The sequence below is a fragment of the Rhineura floridana genome, chromosome 7 (genome assembly GCF_030035675.1).
Source record: "Rhineura floridana isolate rRhiFlo1 chromosome 7, rRhiFlo1.hap2, whole genome shotgun sequence".
Taxonomy (NCBI): domain Eukaryota; kingdom Metazoa; phylum Chordata; class Lepidosauria; order Squamata; family Rhineuridae; genus Rhineura; species Rhineura floridana.
Window position 1 is genome coordinate 92,360,579 of NC_084486.1, and position 20,400 is coordinate 92,380,978.

Below are 20,400 nucleotides of genomic sequence, written 5' to 3' on the forward strand. Positions count from 1 at the left end.
TCAGATGTTCACACAGCAATATCAGATATTATGAAGAAAAGCAAATCCTCATGATGGTATTGTGTGATACCCTAAACAACACTTCTGGGAGGCAATGTTTTCCTCTGTAGCTCTTACCCAACCAGTAATGAAGATCAGAGCTTAGTAGCATTTGAAGATTTGGACCAGCCAATGGACAAGTGGACTTGAAGTAGACCTTCAAGCTCGCTTATCCATTCTGGGTGTTCTAATGGCTATGGAAGATGAAATCAGGAAATTGTATTATAGCTACCAGGATGATTTTTCTCCTTAAGTAACTCCAGTTGCTAGACATTTAATCAACAGGGCTTAGGGAAGAAGTATATTTGTAGGCAGTAAGAGATCCAGCACAGAAGGTCTTTGTTGTCTATGGCTGTCAGCACACTAGTCGCCTATAGCAAAGCATTTCCATTGGCCACACCTGGAGGGGTAATGGGTTGATCAGTTGCAATATTTGTTTGAAGCTGAATTTTTAAAAAATGCACTCGAGCTGATCTCACCTTTTAGAGTAAAAAGGGGTGGGGTTTGACTAGCATCGTGTGCCCCGGTTTCAGAAAAGAGAGATGGAGACACACTGGAACTGGTAGAACAGCAAGTGTCTCTCTACCCTATGTACTGACCAGATGTGTGAAGGTGAAGCAGGTTCGCACCAACTGGCCACATCCCCTGATATTTAATTTTTAAAGTGAAACTTCTCTTAATTGCTTTTCTGGCATAGCAAAGAAGACCAGGGTAGTTAGTTCTGGGAAGCCGCTGCCTCAGGAGAACTGAACTCACAGTTCATAAGCTTACTAAAACATTGAACCTGTACAAGGAAGCCTTTCCATGCATGCACTCTTTGTATGCTGCAGGACTCGCCTTTAGTGCATCTATAGCTGTGTGTCAAAATTCATTCTCAACTTCCACACATGTGTTGACACCATACAGGCATTCAGCATTTCATCAGAGAAAAGCAAACTTAGTAATCTTGGCTTTTGAAAGTAACATATTTGAAGGAATTTCAAGTGAACAGTTCCTCTGGAAGTTTCCAGAGAAATCACGGTGCATAAGACTTTATTAACAGTTCAGATCATTATAGTAGGATGACTTGCACAATATACATTTGCGTTCCAGTCACTGTTATTTAGTTTATACAACTACAGAATTTTGCATGTGGAAAATATTGTATTTTACATTTATTTGCTTTTTTGTAAACTTCACAAGTCATAGTGCCTAATTAAAATGCATAAATTGGGGTTTATTTTTGACATTACCTATGAAAACTTTCCCCCCCAGAAACCTCTTTTATAGCGACTGATGCCCCAACCCTTCTCCCCACCCCCCATTTTTGTCTCTGCCCACGCAATGTCTTGTTATCTTCCAGGGCTTAGCGTTATTTCTGAACCAGGGGTTGTAGTTTGTTTTGCTCCAGATAAACCATAACCTATTCTTAGCTTACTAATTGTGGTTTGTTTGAGCAAAACAAACAGGAGCCAAGGCTCACACATAATTCTGAGGGCATTTCTACAGTGGTGTAATTTTCAGGTGGCATTTGATCACATACCGACAAATATAGGTTGATCAATTAAAATTGATTTGGAGCACTTGCACAACAAACCCACTTCCCCAAAATATCCAACTTTTTGCAATAAGTGACAGAAAAATGCTCTGAAAAGTGTGGGATAATACTTGCGTTAACACAACATCATCTAACACACACACCACAAACACATCAGAATGAATTATCAATAGCCAATGTCATCTACTGTCCTTGCAAACAAATCAGGATGAATGCTCAGTAAACAGGTCATCTGGAAACACCCTCAGTCAAGGATCCTGGTTTGTTTCCCTCATGCACTAGCAGGGAGGAGCAAAGTGGTCCAATGTGCACATCACAGTAAGCCATACAGTTGCATGCGCACAGAGCCCATTCTCACCTCCAGGGTGAATGTCTGAAAGTCAGGGGCAAGACCAATCAGTGTAATCCTGTTCCCCTTCCAACCATTTGGTCAATGTGTGGACAAGAAACTAACAGCAGGGCTAGAATTTCTGGGACACTTTTGCCTTGTTTCCTGGAATGTGATTCAACACCCTGTTCTCGTGGAGAACATGGAGTCAATTTCTGATGTAGAGATTGCTGAATACCCAAATCACAGTCAAAATAGCTTTCCCATCAGAAGAGGTAACTGCCCCCAACTCCCTCCACATGACATAGTCGAAGGCCTCCAAACTTGCTATCATTATCAGGAAATGGTATAATGAAAACAAACAGACCACAGTATGGTTATACACTCTCACCCAACTCTGCCCCAAAGCAGCACCTCGCAGGGGCTGGAACTTAGGACTTAGGACAATTTCTTACAAGACACAGCTAAAGCTGCAATCCTAACCATGTCTACTCAGAAGCAAGTCCTATTAAATTTAATAGGGCTTACTCCCAGGTAACTGTGGTTAGGATGGCAGCCTAAGTGCTTTTGTTTTCCGTAATGTAATTGTAAAACCTCGGTGACTAGCAAGTACAATTGCATTATCTCTTCCACATTATTTCCTGGATAAATGAGCAGAAGTAATGTGACAGACACTCAGATGCGCTTTGACGTTATTTTGCATAAAAAGATGCAATGGCCACTCACTCGTAGTGTTTCCTGTCATCTGTATGATACATTTGGAATCCTTGCTCATTTCTCGGGAGTTGAAAGGACGCACCCGCACTGCCACCTTTACAGAAGCTCCTGCCATCCTGGTGGTCTGAAGGTTTTCCTCCTGTTGTTAGGATTGCACACCAGACAATGCCCTGGAATAAACAGGAAAGAAATGTAAGGAAAGGCTGTTCTAAAGACCTGCATGCCTCAGCAGGTTATGCTGGAGAATGTAATTGTAGGAGCATCTCTTGGTAGCTTTGCACACTGGGCACACACAAGCTGTAATGCTTACAAACAAATGTAGATCTACATCCTTTGTAAACATGGCTGCAAATAAGTGCAATCGCCAGCGTGTGTATATCCTTAAATATCCATAAAGGCAGAAAAGCATACATTCGTTTAAGCGTAATATCGCAAATACAAACAAGAAAGGGGCTGCTGATCGGTTTCACGCCTGGCTCTGGAAAGCTTTGTCAATTTCATTCATAAACCCCTCCTTCTCCTTTTCTTTCCTTCCTGGTGAAATGATTTGAAACAAAAACCCCAGCCAGTAGAATGACATTGACAAAGCTTTCCAGAAGCAGGCATGAAACCGACCAGCAGCCCCTTTCTCGCTTGCTGTGCATTGCAGATCTCACCCAGAGCGGCCACCCAGTTTGCAGGCTGGCAAAAAATAAAATGCATCTGCATAGTAGTTGCAGACACACACCCCCAACACCCCACCATTGCGATGATTGGTTCAATTTTCCTGGGCTTATTCTCGCACATGCGCAAAAGTGCAGATACGTGATTGGCTGGAATGAGGAGAAGGGGCAAGGGGAAACGCCCAAGAACCACCCATCAGCTGTAAAGTCTGCGGTATTGCATCCTACCTCCTGAAGGCACAGCGGATGATTCCCGATTTTAAACAGCAAATCGCATTTTTGCTGGTATTGCAAGGAGCGGATTTAACCCGCGAAAATGCATAACAGCGCGAGACGTCATTTGGACGACCAAAAAATAACGAACACACATAGCAGGCGTGTCACACATTTTGCAGTCGTCTGGATGAGCCCAGGGTGTGAAACAGAGCCAGTGAGCAATGTGCCCTTGCTAGGGTCACAATGTGGCTAAGGACAATCCTGAGGTCCACACCGAGAGACCTGGAGGGCCCTGAGTTTCCCCACCCCTACCCTAGAAGCACGACTGGTGCCAACTCTTGTCATTTCAGCATCAATTGAAAGCTCATCTGTTCACCCAGGCGTTGGTGGGTTATTAGGAATTCCTTCACTACAAGCGAGGAGCCCGGATTATGGCTTCCTGGCTGTTTTTACGGATATACTGTATTTTTAGCTACTTTTATACGGTATGCTGAGTTGGTTGTATTTTACTGTTGTTTTACTGAATTGTAATCCACTCTGGGATCATATGATGAATGGCAGGCTAGAATTTCTCTTATAAATAAATAAATTTCAGTTAGAATGTGATGGGAAATATCTGTACATGCACAGTCAGCCTGAAGTACAGTTCCCATTTCTAGACCATTTGCTATTTGAAGGTCAGTTAGGGCAGGAAGTCTGTCACAGGTTGATTTGATTTTGCTATTTGATTAACAATTTGAAATACAAGACCTGAAGGATCATATGTCTCCACATGTGTTTACCCATACACTAGAATCTTTTGGGGTGCCTCCACCACTGGAGGTGCAGCAGGTAGCTACAAAGCATAGGGACAATCCTCCACAGTGGTGGCTCCCTGATTGTGAATGCTCCCTCGCAGGGATGGTGAACCTTTGGCACTCCAGATGTTGCTGAACTACAATTCCCATCATCCCCAGCAAGCATGACCCATGGGCAGGGACGATGGGAGTTGTGGTTCAGCAACATCTGCAGTGCCAAAGGTTCGCCACCCCTGCCCCAGGGAGTCTTGCCTGGTGAGCACTCTGATACTATTTCAGGAATCAATTATTTTCTTAGGGCCCATGGTTAGGGTTTAGACCTAGGCTTCTAAATCTGACTATTTGTATTGTTTTCATTTTCTAAAAATGTGTTTTAACTACAATTTTAATTCTTGTCAGCCACTCTGGGCATCAGTTGAAGGGTGGACTATAAATTTCTAAATTAAATAAACAAATGTAGCTGCTTGGTATTTTGATTGTGCTTTTACAATCAGCAGCTTAGCTGTTTCTCTGATATTTCACTTAGCAGTGAATATTCAAAATTATTAATATTATTATTACATTTGTTAATTGCTTTATACAAAAAGTCTCAATATGACTTAAGATTTAAAAAACAGATAAAAACAATGTAAAGCTACTTAAAATAAATGAAAATGACTGTCTGACTTTCAGAAGAGGTGAATAGATTTGGAATGTATACTGTACAAATATTGATAGCTGTGTCTGGCAGGTTGAAAGCTTAATCTTGACACTAGGAGGATAACAAATGGAATATTAGAACTAGCGACGGAATTTTCTGAAAATCTCAGCATCAAGCTTATCTGCACAGATTTTTTCCCCTAATTTCTATTTTTTTTCTAATTTCTATTTTTTTCTAATTTCTCGTTTTTTTTCTAATTTGCTCCTTGATCTCAATGAGAAGAACCTTTTTTTCTGGTTCTCCTAAAAATATGAACAATTCTTATCTGTTATATGCATTAATATATGTATTACATTATATGCATATAAACTCCATGCCCCCCCAAATCTGCTCCAGAGGGTTGGGGGGAAACCCAGCACAGATTTAGGGGACCCATGGGGGCATGTGGGGAGAGGAAAGGGCTAGGAAGTTACATTATGCATCTAAAAGGCATTGAGCTAGCATGACTCTTTAGTTGCCTGCAGTGGAGGCTAGCACATTAGGGCTAATGGGACATTGCCCTACCTGCCCTGAGTCAGCCCCCACCTGCTTGACCTCTTACTTAGGAGGCCAAAACTAGAATTAGTTGGCTTTATTTATTTATTTACTACATTTATACCCTGCCTTTTTTTTCATCATAGAAACCCAAGGTGGCTTACATATGGTTCCCAGGCAGTCTCCCATCCAGGCACTGATCAGACCTGACCCTGCTTAGCTTCAGCAGGGTGCTGGCCTCATGTGCTTTAAAACCATAGCCTGACTCCACTTCCTGTTGGTCTCCCTACCTTCTGCCCTAGCAGACCTAAAGGTCACCAGCTACCCCTGGCTGGATATGTCCCAGGTTTCCTAAAGTAAGCAGCATATAAACAGATACATACAATTACGCGTATAACTATACAAAAATACTCATATATTAACACTTGTAAAATTACGGTGGAGAAATATATTGCCGCATTGGGCTTGACTCTTTCATACGTATTATATGTATAATATTTGTAATCCCTAATTAGAACCAATATACAGAATAACATCGCTCTTCACCACAAAGAGATGAGGCATAAACAAATTACAAAGCTACAGCAGAAGTGTGGGTCGCCATAAGTCGGAATCGATTTAAAGGCACATAACAACAACAAAACATCAGAAGCAGGTTGTCAACAACTGCTGCTAAGTGCTCCATGTGGTGAGCTGTGTAACTGCTGCCTCTTAGGGAAGAAACTTCAAGATCTGGCCTGGCTCCACTCCGGCTGGCCATTGGCAGGAAGAAATATGTAAGGACTTCCTTTTCCAGCTGAACCTTGAGCTGTGTTTCTGGTCTTGCTTTCTGATCTTAACTGTGCCATGGTCTTGGCTTGTTGTCTGGTCTTGCCTCCCAATTGCACTTGGGTCCTCACTCCCAGTTCCTGACTCACTCCAGGCTGCTTGTTTGTGGCCCAGCCCGGACACAGACGTAGATCCTGATCAACTGGAAACAACCTTTTTTGACATCACAACGGAATAGTGCCATTTTTCTTACATGCAAAACAATGCAGGTTCTCTTCTTTTTAGTGAGATTTCTTATCTTCTAAATCTAAGGATTATCTCTGTTAGAAACATGAGAGTTTGTAAGATCTCTGCCCCAAAGCGACTGATGTATCTTTGCAATGTAGTGACTAACTTTTGTCAAGGGGAGAAGGAAAAGGCCCATCGAGAAAGTACTGATTAAACCTGCTGCATCATGTTAATTTAGCAAGAATCACTTAACCAGATTTTCCTTAATCTATGGCGCTATCTACTTTGCAAATGTCACATGACCTGGTTTTTCTATGAGGAACCTGGGCACTTGATGGCAGCCTCAGCCAGCCATGGGTCATGGGAGTGAGGAGAGAACAAGTGGCATGTAGAATAATCCTAGAAGCCTACCTCCAAAAACTCTGGCAGCTGCTTGCACATAGATCACAAGGGTTAAGCAGCCTTTGCTCTACGTCTTCCCAGGCTGCACAAGTAAAGAGGCAGAGAGTGTTTCCTGCCATGTATTTGTTTTTATGGGACACTTTGAGGGAGATAGGCTGTATGAGAATAACTGTCATGCCACAGGAAATCAGAACAAGTTCCCACTAGGCAATTCCCTAGTAAACATGCATGTACAGGCAAGGATGCTTAGCTTGAATTCTCCCCAGACACTGCCTACGGCAGGGATAGCCACCCTAATGCCCTCCAGACAGGGCCGGTTCTAAAGGGTGGCCAGGTGGGGCACTGGCTTGAGGGCCCCTGGAGCTACAGGGGGCCCTGAGGGCCCCCTCTGCTCAACATTTGCGATCTGCGGCAGTAGCCGCAGATCGCAGGGCAGGAGCTTCCGCCTGCCTGCCATTCCCTCGCCTCACCTACCTGTCTCCTGCCTTTTAGCATTGCCCTTAATGAAGATGGTGACCGAGGTTTCCCTAAGGTGCTGAAGCCCCTGCCGCCATCTTAGTTGATGGCAGAGATGCGCACGCATAGGACGCACGCGTGCCATCAACCAGGATGGCAGCAGAGGCTTCATCCCCTTAGGGAAACTGTGGCTGCCATCTTGGTTAATGGCAATGCTAAAAGACAGGCAACAGGTAGGTGAGGGGCTGAGCACATGCACACGCGCACACACAGCAGGGCCCTGGGAAAGCTGATGCCCAAGGGCCCCAGCATGCCTGGGGCCGGCCCTGAGTGTACTGGATTACAGCTCCCAGCATCCATGACCTTTGGCCATGCTGACTGAGGCTGATGAGAGTTGTAGTCCAGCAGCATTTGAAGGGCACCACATTAGCTACCCCTGGCTTACGATGATGCCACTGTATTCCCCAGTGAACTAAGGCTGCTCAAAAGAAAGGTGGGAGATCCAAAGCCAGTTGGGGAGGATCTCTCCTCATGTCTTCTCTCTGCGAGTTCCTCTTTCCAAAACTCTTATGAAATCACATCAGCCTGGCTTCCCTGTACATCTGAGTAACAGAGTTAAGCCCCCAGAACCCACTCCCTTTTGTTTTCAGTATAAATAATTCAGTAAGCTAAGTGCAGTGATCAGCTCAGCCACAGTCCTCAGCCACATCTAGGATTCTCTGCTAATTGAGGAAAGATAGGAAGTACCAGAGAAACCAAAATGTTTCAGATGAAAGCACATTTTAGTGCGATCCAGCAACTGGCATTATTTGCTCTGCTACAGTCTCAATAGCTGCTGTTCTGTTCTACGTAGCCACAGCCCTGAGATGTATGAACTGTCTTGCACTCAGGGTGCTTCCACATTAGGCATTTATTGTAGTATTGACATGCTTTATTCACTCACTTTTTATGAAGCATTCACAGAATACCATCATCCAGTTATTCGCATCCCGTATTTTTCCCGTGGTTCTTACTTCTTTTCTCATACCACAGAAACGTCACTTCTAGGCAGTCTGTTGATACAGCATGTATCCTGACTTGTTTGTGTGGAGATTATACAACTTTCTGTCAATTGACTGATATCTCACTTTATAGTGCACTTTCCTGTCACTTTCCTTAAGGCAAAAAGTGGGTTTATTGCACCAGAGCAATTTAATTCCACAAACCTAAACTTTCCAATATGCAGTTGAATCGCTCCTGCAAAATAGTGACAGTCTGGAAGCAACCAAAGCCAGACTTTTTTCAGAAGAATTGAAGAATACTGCAATCTCCACAAGTGTAGATGCCTTTAGGGTGGGTTTTCACATGGGCACTGACTGATCAGGAAAGTGAACCTATCACAGCTCAACACACGTTAATTATAACATTTGTGGTGGTGCCATTCTATGCCACCATTTATTTTCTTTTTTAATCTTTTAATTGGTGCTAAAATGCTTGTTTGGCTACATATATTTTAATGAAACATGTATAGCACTATCACACCATAATAGTGCTGATTATTTTTTTTTAAGTTTATATTTTTAAAAAAACACTTTCCTGGTTATGGCTATTAACCCTGCTGCTAAATTGGCTCTACTGCTAAAATATTGAATATTTTAACTAACGGCAACAACATTTTCTCTGTCTTCACATGTTGTTGTTGTTGTTGTTGTTATCTGAGTGACACACAGTGTCACTGCCGGTTCCTGAGAGGGGGAGGCGAAAGGGGAGGAGCGAGGTGCTATGCAGATGTGATGACAGAAGCATCAGATTGGCTCCACCACTGCACCCACACCACACCTCACTCCCCACGCCTTACCACTCCCCCCTCTCAGGAATTGGCAGCTACGCTTGGTGTTGAGTAAGCAGGTGAGTGCCAGCGGTTGCTGTTGGTCACAGAAATAGGGAAAATGCAGCTTCCTGCTTCTACAGCCTAGGCTGTATTTGAAAAATGAGTGCTACAGTCTCACACAGTAAGCAGTTATTCAACTATACCCTCAAAACTGCCACATCCAAACATAGTACAATATTAAAAAGATTATCAAAATTGCTCATGTCTGATCCATCACAACTGGACGGAAATTAGTTTTTGCAGGCGCAAACCTCCAGGCAGATATAGATACAGATAAGCATAGCCAACAGATGCCTGTGGAAACAGGCATGACTAATGAGAAGAATTAGACCTTATGATGGGAAAATGAGTTTCCCAACCCCATATTTCCTTTTTGATGCTTAAGAGGCAAAGAGCATTTGCAGGGGGAAACTGGCAGGTAGGACAGGGTCCTCAGCATCTCTACTGGATGATGAAGGATTTTGTTCAGTCCACATTTTTAAGGAAACCAACCTGATGTGCACTTTCCAGACTAATATGTGGATCAGAACACATTTATCCTTTGGCTTTCGCACATCTCCAAATTTTGTAAGATAATACTTGGCTCAAGAAATGTATCAAAATTCATATAAAATGCATATTTTAGATTAGAATGTGTAGAAAAATTCATATTCTAGGATAAAATGTGTACAAAAATCATATTTCAGGGTCAAAGGCAAATACATTAAAAACAATGCAAATTTTAATGAGCTTTCCTTTTTTAAAAACCACAGACTGATGCAGAAATGGGACAGAATGGACTGATGAAAGAACACATACAAAAATGACATGGACTAGAAATTGGTCTCTCCCTCCCTACTCCTGTATGCTGATTCTCTCTGCAAATGCCCCATAGGCCAATTTTTTTTTAAATTACAGCTGGGCTCTGAAGTCCAGTTGAGGGGTGGGGGTGGATAGCTTTAAGGCAGGGAAAGCACCCCTCTTCCCTACCTTGCAATTCTCCCCTCCAAGTGTCTCAATCTCTATATTTGCATGATTTTCACAAATGCACATTTGCTGAAATAAGATGTGGTTCCACCCCGAAAGGCACTGCTGCCTATGTGATTTGTGCTACACCACAAATGTATGAGCTGTAGGAGTAACAGAAGCAAGAGATGCAAAACTGCACAAGTATCGACACAATGTTCCTGGGGAGTACATTAATTTGGACTGCGTTCTCTATTGGTCTCACTAATATCCTAGTGTGCTGATTGGACAAGCAGAGGGTAGCATAGTCCCCAAAGTGGCTTCAGGCTATCAACGGCAAGAAAATCCTGGAAATGCCCTTAATGTTGTGTTTATATCCAAGACTAATATATTTGTTCAATCTAACATTTATTATATTGTGTTTCTTAGGAGCACTCATCTAATCCCCCCTTTAAATATATATATATATAATTTACTAATTGATTGATAGATGTTTAAATTTATTTAAAGGCAGCTTTATTCTCTGCCTTTCTTTAAGAAAGTCAATCAATGTAACTTACAAAAATAATAAACTCCAAAAACATGAAAGCCCTAACAGACTAAAACCATTAATAACCTAAAATTATTGGGAATGCATGTTTAAATAAAATGTTTTAAGCCTGTTGCAGCTTCTGCATGAGAATGAATGTTATCCTTAGGAATTCACAAGAATGTAGCTTCCAGCGCAAAGCAGTTGAAAGCAGTTGTATGTTCCAGCAGAGGCAATGCAACAGCAGCTTTTCTTAAAAGAACAGAACACTTCAAAACAGTGAATAGAGTAGGTGACCTGGAGGAGGGCAGACCTCACTGACTTCATGACATCCGAGTTAAAGACACATCAGCAACACTACATTTACTGCATAGGAGTGTTACTAAAATATAGCAGATAAGGATCTGGCTCAGTGTTTTAACTGTTGAAATCCTACATACTAATGGTGAATTCATTCTCAGAGTGTGGATCCTAATGTAGCCATAATGGCACAATTGGCAGGTTGGGGCAACCCCAAGGTTTTCAGAAGAAGAAAAAACTTGGGGGGGGCACAGTTATGGATGGGAGGGGAAACAAAATACCCATTGAGGACTGAGCATACTCAGTGGCCACAGAATGCTAACTACTGAAAGAAAAGAAACAAAACCATAAGGGAATGGAATGGAGTGTCCTGAAAAAAACTGGCAAGATAAGCTCTTCACTGCAACATTTTGTTGAAGGTTCCACTTCTTTTGTAAAACAGATTTTTGGGGCTGTGTTTGTTCTGTTAGGCTTAATGGGACAGAGCGGGGGGTGCCTTTTCACTGGTGTAATTATTCTAGGCTAACATGACAATTTCTTGGCTCTGCAGGAAATTTCATTTATTGTATCCACTGTGTTCTTACCTCAGCACCCTCTCAGTTCTGTCCACTGAACATGAAAACCAGACAGACATGGAATGGTGCAAGCAGCTTGTTATTTCATTCATTGAAAACAGTAAATAAATACCATAAAAGTCTCCACCGCTTGAAATTCAAAAGACAGAAAACAAAACCAATAAATAAGCAGAGATGTTAAAAGAATACCCATGAAGGAGCAATGGTAACTAGTAATTAAAATAATCACATGCATTTCTAACAGGGCTGCCCTTTGCTGTCTCATTGTGAAGCTCCCAACACAGCAAAGCTGCCAGAAAGGTTTTTGAGTGAGTGCAGCATTTTCATTTCCGGTGGAGAGCAGGCTCCTGAACTGGAATCAAGATCCTGAATTTGCTGCTCTCTGGTTATCCATGTGACTAGGAACCAGGACCACAGCCACAGGGCAGAGGAGGCTGGCAGTCTTGTTTTGTTTTGGGGTTTTTAAAGTAATTCTGTTGTTTTAAAAGTAATTTACTGAGATAAAAGGTAGTGGCGGCTGGTGGCTTTTGGGTGGCCCACAGGTTCCCCATCTCTGCCCTATGTATTTGACATGCTCACCACAGAATTGCTACTATAAGCCTGTGTAGGACCAATCAGAGTACATGAAGTTGACATTCAAATCTTCTGCCACTGAGTGAGGAATCCAGAGTTCCAGAAAACAAAGGCCGTAACAGTAATGCCACATTACACCAATGCATTGTTGATATTTTGTGTCTCTAATTTAGAAATGGCTAGGATACATATCATTTATGACAGGCAGCATAGGGTTGACTCCCATCTTCCCTTTGTCTTTATTCTCCAAGTGACATACATTTTATTTATTTACTTAAAATATTTATAAGCCTGTCTCCACACATCAAATGCTGGGTTTTTTCACTGGTTTAGCCCCTCCCCCATGCTTATTGTGGCCTGCCAACCTTTTTTGCTTGTTATACGCATCCCGTTTCTACAATTATATGTTCAAATAATTGTATGCTACCTGCGTGAGGCTCTTTTGAAAGGGAGGGAAACAATGGTTTCTTTTTAAGCTGAAAGCCAGCTAGCAGGAAGGGGGAGGGTGCTTCATGATATCATAGGTGCCCAGCTAATCTGCACTCTTCATATCCCCTTCTATTTCATACGGGCAAAACGTGGTGCCCCGAGCTCATTCCTCGAGATTGTATGCATAACATACATACATACATACATACATACATACATACATACATACATAAATTATTGCTGAATGCACCTTCTGGAGCACAGCGGGTTCCTATTTTTGGGGTGTGAACCACCGGGAAGGCATTTCTTGACCTCCAAGGTACTTAAAGATGAGAGCTTGGAAAAGTTACTTTTTTGAACTACAACTCCCAACAGCCCAATCCAGTGGCCATGCTGCCTGGGGCTGATGGGAGTTATAGTTTAAAAAAGTAACTTTTCCAAGCTCTGTTAAAGACATGACAAAAGGACCAAAGCAAACTCTAACAAACCACAGACAATAGGGTGTACTGGAATAATGTTCATAGAAGTGTAAATATGAGTGACTCAGACAGCTGTCTAGTTGAATCTCTCAATAGTTAGGTAAATGAAATTTTGCAAAATAGCCTCAACAGATGGTACTTCCACCTCCAGAGAAGTAAATTCTATAATTTCTTTTAACATGTTCCTCCATTGCCACATCATCCTACTCCCAATAATTTATTTTTCTCCCACATATCATTCCTAAGTCTTATATGCTGCAATTTCAACCCATTTTTCCTTCCTCCAGTCATTTTGAGCAACAGTTATTCTCCTTTTTTATTCATGGTATTCTTTTAAATATTTGACAAAGACTTGCACCTCATAAACTTTGTTCTTAACTCTGCTATGCTGAAGACCCAGTTTCTACATTGTACAGAACACATCTCTTGATGGCCCTCTCCTGTAGAATTCAGTGGCCAGTTGAGTATATAAAGGGTGAGATGATCTTTTAGGTACCCTGGTCCCAAGCTGTATAGGGCTTTGTGCACCAGTACCAGCACTTTGAACTTAGCCCAGTTATTTGGTAACCAGTGCAAATATTTCTGCAGTGACGTAACATGAAGGTGATATTCTGGCCTAGTGAGCAGTTGAGCTGCTGCACTTTGCACTAATTGCAGCCTCCAGTCCAACTTCAGGAGCTGCCCCACAAAAAACATACTGCAGTAATCCACCCTAAAGGTTACCCATTCATAACAGTGATCAGACTGTTCCATTCCAGAAACAGCTGAAGACAGTAAAAGGCACTCCTAGCCACTGAGTTCACCTGCACCTCTAGCAACAGAGATGGATCCAGATGCAGCCCCAGATGACAACCTTTCAGGGAGAGTACAATCCCATTCAAGGCAAGCAACTGAACAATTATTTGAACTCAGAACAACTCAACCACCGCACTTCAAGTCCAGGCACTGGTCCAGGGCCTGCATGGCCTATCTTGATTCAGATGTTTCAGAAAAATAAATCTGGGCACTATCAGCATACTGATGACACCTTGCCACAAATTTCCTTCTAACTGTTCTCAGAAGATTCATGTATATGTTAAATAGCACGGAGGACAAGATGGTACTCTGCAGCACCCCACAGCACAACTTCCAGAGAGCGAAAAAATAATCACCCAATACTATTCTATGAAACCAACCCTGGAGATACCCATCTTACCAAGTCTCTTCAGGAGGACACCATGGCCAATGGTATCAAAAACTGCTGAGAGATCAATGGTATCAAACGCTGCTGAGAGATCAATGGTATCAAAAGCTGCTGAGAGAATTACACTCTCCCTGTCATTCTCCCAATACAGGTCACCCATAAGGGTGACCAAGGCCGATTTAGTCCCATATCCAGGCCAGAACTCAGACTGAAATGGGTCAAGATAATTGATTTCATCCAAGAGTGCTTGCAACTGTGCCACCACAGCCCTCTTGATCACCTTCCCCCAAGGGAGGTAGCTGTCCCAAACCAGTGGCTCCAAAGTGGGTTTTTACAGGAGTGATTGAATCTCCACCTCTTTCAAGACGCCCAGGACTATTCCCTGTTGCAAGGATGCATTGACCACACCCTGAACCTACCGCCATACCACCTCTGCATGCTTTAATAAGCCAAGAGGGGCAAAGGTCGGGGTAGCATGTGATTGGGCACATCACTGCAAGCATCTTGGCCATGTCATAAGACCGCATCAACTGAAAATGATTCAATGATTTCAAAGCAGATGTAATGCTGCATATTGGAGATTGAAGTAAATGTAGCAGCAAGACAGCTATAGAGACGACCCACTTTGCCCTCAAAGTGCCTTGCAAACAAATCACAGTGGCCTTCTGAAGGGTTTAAAACTCCATTCCTGGAGTAGTTATTAAGAAGCCTCAGGTAATACATAAACAGCTCTGCTAGACAGCTACTTGGGGATGCGATGGAGGCAGAGGAGAAGTGGACCATCCTCACTGCTCTCAATGAACAATTCACTGCATAACTCACCTTCTTCGTTGCCCTCATTGCACAATTTGTAGGCATGATTCTTTATAAAATGGTATATCTAGAACTGGACCCAATCAGTGCCACGTAGCTTCGTGTTGTGCAGATAATTCTTTTGTTAATGTAAATCAAAATAGTATTTGCCTTTTCCTGCAACCATCTCACACCGAATCATTTTTCACAAATGAATCATTTTCACCCATAGTATACAGCATGTATCCTGCACTTCTAAAGATTGAAGAAGGGTCTGCAGTTTAGTGGCAGAGCACATGCCTGGCATATCATGATTAGAGCATCAGATCAGAGCTGAGGAGACCAGGTTCAAATCCCAGCTCAGCCACAAAACTCAATGGATGATGTTAGGCCAGCCTAATTACCTCACAGGGTTGTTGAATAAAGTCAGGGAACAACAATGTATATTGCCCTGGGCACCTTGGGGGAAGCATAGGATAAAAATGGAGTAAAAAAAAAACATAACTAGTTTTTCAGGGCTGGGAGGGAAAATTCTGCCCAGAGATTTGCTGCTAGTCAGATAATACAAGCTTGTATGGATCACAGTGTAAGGCAGCACTTTACATCCTCGCTGCTTTTTGCTCCTTGATCAGTTTTTATCTCTAATGCGGCCTTTTGATTATACCATTTGTCTATGAAGTCTGTGTACTGAAAGCCCACAGAAAGGCAACCTCTGCGAGCATTTTAGCTAAAGAGTTTAAAGGTTTGCATGGAAAAGACAAAGGAAGCTACTTTGTGGACAATGGAGCCAAGAGCTCATAAGAGGATAAAAATAAAATAAATAATAACAACGGTTGTGGAAATGAGATCTGGAAATGCAGCAATCCATACTCCACCACCACCCCCATTAGAATGCAACTGGCTGAGGATTGCATAGCCAGTAGTATCTAGCACTTACTCCGCCCTCCCAACATGTTGGTAGTGACCTTAGTCCTCTTCGTAAGAGTTGTAAAATGGTAACATATTCAGAGGATGTAATAATAATAATAATAATAAATTTTATTTTTCAGCCGCCTATCTGTCCGGGATAGGGACACTCTAGGCGACGAACAACAAGAATAAAAACAATACATATAGATCAACATAATCAAATTTTAAGCTAAAAAACCATTCATTAATTCAGAACACAAATTAATCTGTCCCAATCTTGTAGGCCTGCCTGAACAGCCAGGTCTTCAAGGCTCGGCAATAGCTGGACAGGGAGGGAGCATGTCTGAGATCAAAAGGGAGGGAGTTCCAGAGGGTGGGGGCCACAACAGAGAATGCCCTCTCTCTGGTCCGCACCAGCCTAGCTGTTCTCACCGGTGGGACCGAGAGAAGGTCTTGCGAGGCTGATCTCATCAGGTGGCACAATCGGTGATTCTGGAGGCGTTCCTTCAGATATACTGGGCCGAAACCGTATAGGGTTTTAAAGGTCAACACCAACACCTTGAATTGGGCCCGGTAAACAACTGGTAGCCAGTGAAGAACTAATAACACTGGGGTGATATGATCCCAGCGATGGCTATGCGTAATCAAGCGTGCCGCCGCGTTCTGTACCAGCTGTAATTTCCGGACCGTTTTCAAGGGTAACCCCACGTAGAGCGCATTGCAGTAGTCTAAGCGAGAGGAGACCAGGGCATGTATCACCTGAGGGAGCAAGTGAACAGGAAGATAGGGACGCAGTCTCCGTATCAGATGTAATTGATACCAAGCTGCCCGGCTCACTGCTGTAATCTGAGCCTCCATGGACAGCTGGGAGTCAAGTATGACCCCAAGACTGCAGACCTGGTCCTTCAGGGGTAAACTTACCCCATCAAGCATCAGGTCAGTAATTCCTAACTTCCTTTTATCTCCCACAAGTAATACCTCAGTCTTGTCGGGGTTCAGAACAGAGGACCTGGCCTAGCTTGGGTTGGGAGGAAACACATCAGAAGAAACCTATATGAGGCAATATTGGCAAGTCACAGGAGTTGCTGCTGCAAACTGAAGCTGAGCTGATAGAAACGCTCTGCATTTCAAGTCAAAAGGGAAATCTGAAGTGCTCTGAACTTCTGATCCTGAAAACCTTCCTGGCCCTGTTTGCAATAGCAGAGGTATAAGAAAAGCAGCTACCTTCAGAAGGGTGTACAGCCAGTCAACCTTGTCAAAAGGCCACTGTGGATGAGCATGTACTTGCATCATCCAGAAAACACAAAAGCATGTGACTTGTTCCTTACTCTGTCACTGGAAGTATGTATGTATTTGTTTATTACGGTCACAGACCCAATCAAACAAAATAGTCACTGGAAGTTAAAAAGGCAGAAGCAAAAAAGGAGCAATTAAATTGTGATTATCCAGCTCTTGTAAGATTTGGGGTAAAATCCAGATAGTCTGTCACCACTCTCCCTTCAATGGTGCCGCAGGGCAGAACTTGGGGGCACTCAGCAAAATGGGTAAGCCCCCCCCCAAATGCAGCAGACCTGGCTTGTTACATTTTTAAGTAAGTGAAGCAATACAGATGACCATCTAAAGAGGGCAGCCCACCCATAAGACCACTAAAATTACCTAACTGCAGCACAGTTCCTCTTCCCTCATTATATATACTATTGCATGAGGCTTACAACCCTGAGACAGCCACCCCATCTCTAGCTGACAGTGGTGAAACCTGACTGTTGTTATCCATCCTAAAGGAACTAGCATTGCAGCAAATTCATATTCCCTGAGATGTTGTTTATAACTGCCTGCCTAGAGGACTCACATTATAACATGCCCAACTTAGAGCAGGAAAATCACAGTATTTCCAATGCAGGAAAATCATGGTATTTCCTTCCACTTCTATTTCCCACTAAGAATTTATACTCATGGAGTGCAAAGTGTCCCTTTTCCCCAGCATACTCATAGAGGACATGTTTCAGGGTGGGGACAGGGGAAAGAAGTCTCTTGCTCAAGCCCTTGTACAATAGCACAAGTCATTATATTCAGCCATGTTGCCAGCAGTCATGCTGTTCCTAAGATGGCCTCAAGTGACTTCCAAGCAGGCCACACAAATAGGAGGGGTTTGCTTTTTGTAGTTTCAAAGCATCACTTCTGCCACATATCCAATGCCTGCAGGCTCTTTTCTTTTTTCAAGATCATTCAGGAAGATATTTTTTAGCTGACACCAAAAAGCTTTATGGTTCTTCCCTGTCTGAGATTGTCAGAGAGCTAGTAAAGGACCTTGTGATGATCAAGGCAGGTGTCAGATTTAATCATACATCATATAAACTCACATACTCCCTGCCAGGACATACTAAAACCCAGGGATGCTACAGTGCTGCTAGCATATAATCCAGTGGTGCTGTTACTACAGCAGTGCAGGCTGTAAACCCTGTAAAATGGCTGACACCCACCCATCCAGGTCCTCCACCCATAGTAGAACAGTATGCACGCAGACACACACACACACACACACACACACAGAGAGAGAGAGAGAGAGAGAGAGAGCAGGGACCTGAAGTCTTTCCCCTGCCAAACAGTTTCTTCCCCCTCAAATGCGTCAAATGACAGAGTACCCACCTTTGTTTAGCTGCAACCAGTACTGTTACACCTTCATCAAACAAGAGAGCATTTTATAAGGATATATACTATGCCACAGGTTTCCTCTAAGATAGCTTGGAATTTATTTGACAGGGCTCTCAGCACACCCACACAGAAATTGGAGCTGTAACGTGCGCAGAGGGCCTGCCACAGGCAACTGAGAGTGAAATAGACCTGCTATCACTTCAGCAGTCATCATTCCTTCTCTTCCTTCCTCCTCTCTCTTTCAAATGCAATTTCACTAAAAAGATCCAGGGTTGGGTTCAAATCAAAGAAGTGTGAATTATGGGATGCTCAAAACATGAATTCTGCTGCCTGGCTGACAAGCCGTAGCCCGGTCCCCATGACTCTGCATTCTTGCCATGGCCCTGTGTCACGGCCATTGACGCAGGGACAGGTGGGGTGCGGTGGTGTTTGTTAGAAAGGCATTGCTGTTTCCTGGCTGAACATCTTTCTGAAACTCACAGGTTAATCTGCTATGGACAATAAGAGGGTCCTTCTTCCTCTGCACAGAGCAGCAGAGATTGCTCAAGGAGAAAGGGTGTCTCCCCTCTCTATGATGGAACAGGAAAAATAAGCAAATGGTGGAAGCACAGGGAACTAGCCATGCCTCGCAAGAAAGGCTGTGTCTGGTGGGTGTTTTGTCTCTGAGACTGAATAAAGCCCTGAGGCAAGGGAGGTTAGCCTTGGAATCTGAATTGCATTTAACTGGAAACAAGTTTCCTTTTCCAAAGAAGGATCACCAATCCTCAAGTCTGACTCGTCTTTTTCCTACTACCATTACTGGCTGTGACACCCCCTCACACTCCCAGACACACACCCACACACACCCTGTTCTTTGTGCTGTGTGTTCCAATTAAAGAAATATACAGAACAGAATCTGTGTTGCTACTTCTGTCTTCCTGCTCTTTCCTTGCTCGCCTCAGATGGTGACACATCCAAGGGGCAGAAATGGTGGTGAGATGCTGGGGCGCATGATTGGATCCACACACACACACACACACACACACACACACACACACACACACACACACACGATTGTTTCCCCAAAGAATTTAAAGCAGCATTGCCTGGAAACAGGTCTATTGTCCTTTCTTGAAACCCAGCCAGCCGCAAGGGAGGGGGAGGGAAGCATCACTACCACCTGCATTCAACACAGAATGAATAGGAGGGGCGAGGGCTCTCGAGGCCTCTCCCGCGGATATGGGCCACTAGGGGACCAACACTGCAAAAGGCGAGGCAGCTGCAAGGGCGAGAGATGAGGAGGAGGTATAAGGAATGCTGCAGGGCAATGAAAGGCTGCGGCTTACCTCTTGCGGACTGCAAGAAGCTATGCTGTCCGCCCCCGGTTGGGAGATGCTGGTGCCGGCATTGGCGAGGCTCCGGGATGCGGCTCTTGCCTGCCTGCTTGCCAGATGAGATGAGGCGCGTCTTGCCGCCTTCTCCGGGCTGTGGTGCTGAAGCTGCGCTCTCTGGGGATGCTCGATTCCAGCAGGTTCACCGCGCGCCCCGCCCCTTAGCCCTGTCTGTCCGCTGATTGGCTGACCGTCCAGAGAAGCCTGTTGACCGCAGCCGCCAGAAGGGAGGGGCTTGGCCTGGCCTGGGCTGTCGCTTGGGAGGGAGGGGCGCCTGGTCTCAGCGCTCAAGAGACCGGCGCCCCCCTCACTGCGGAACTGCGATGCGTTGCCTCAGGGGAGAGCCGGGGGCAAAGAAAGGCAGCGTCTTCTGCCCTGGGCGGAGTACAAACGTCTCTCCTCCCACTTCGTGCATGAAGCCAAAAAGCATCAAGCAAAAGGGAGACGGGATCCATGCCAACCACGTCTGT

At 43.9% G+C, this 20,400-nt stretch overlaps 1 protein-coding gene across 6 annotated transcripts in view; it reads right to left on the minus strand.

Moving 5' to 3' along the window:
* Positions 1-20,095, minus strand: part of KIF1A (kinesin family member 1A) — a 158,020-nt gene extending 137,925 nt beyond the window's left edge. For all 6 annotated transcript variants that reach the window (XM_061636495.1, XM_061636499.1, XM_061636498.1 and 3 more), the window contains exons 1-2: positions 19,886-20,095; positions 2,631-2,791 (exon numbers count right to left, since the gene is read on the minus strand). In XM_061636495.1, the coding sequence (XP_061492479.1) occupies positions 2,631-2,736 (106 nt within the window). In that variant the 5' untranslated portion in view covers positions 2,737-2,791; positions 19,886-20,095. The remainder of the gene's footprint in view (positions 1-2,630; positions 2,792-19,885) is intronic.
* Positions 20,096-20,400: the final 305 nt, after the last annotated feature.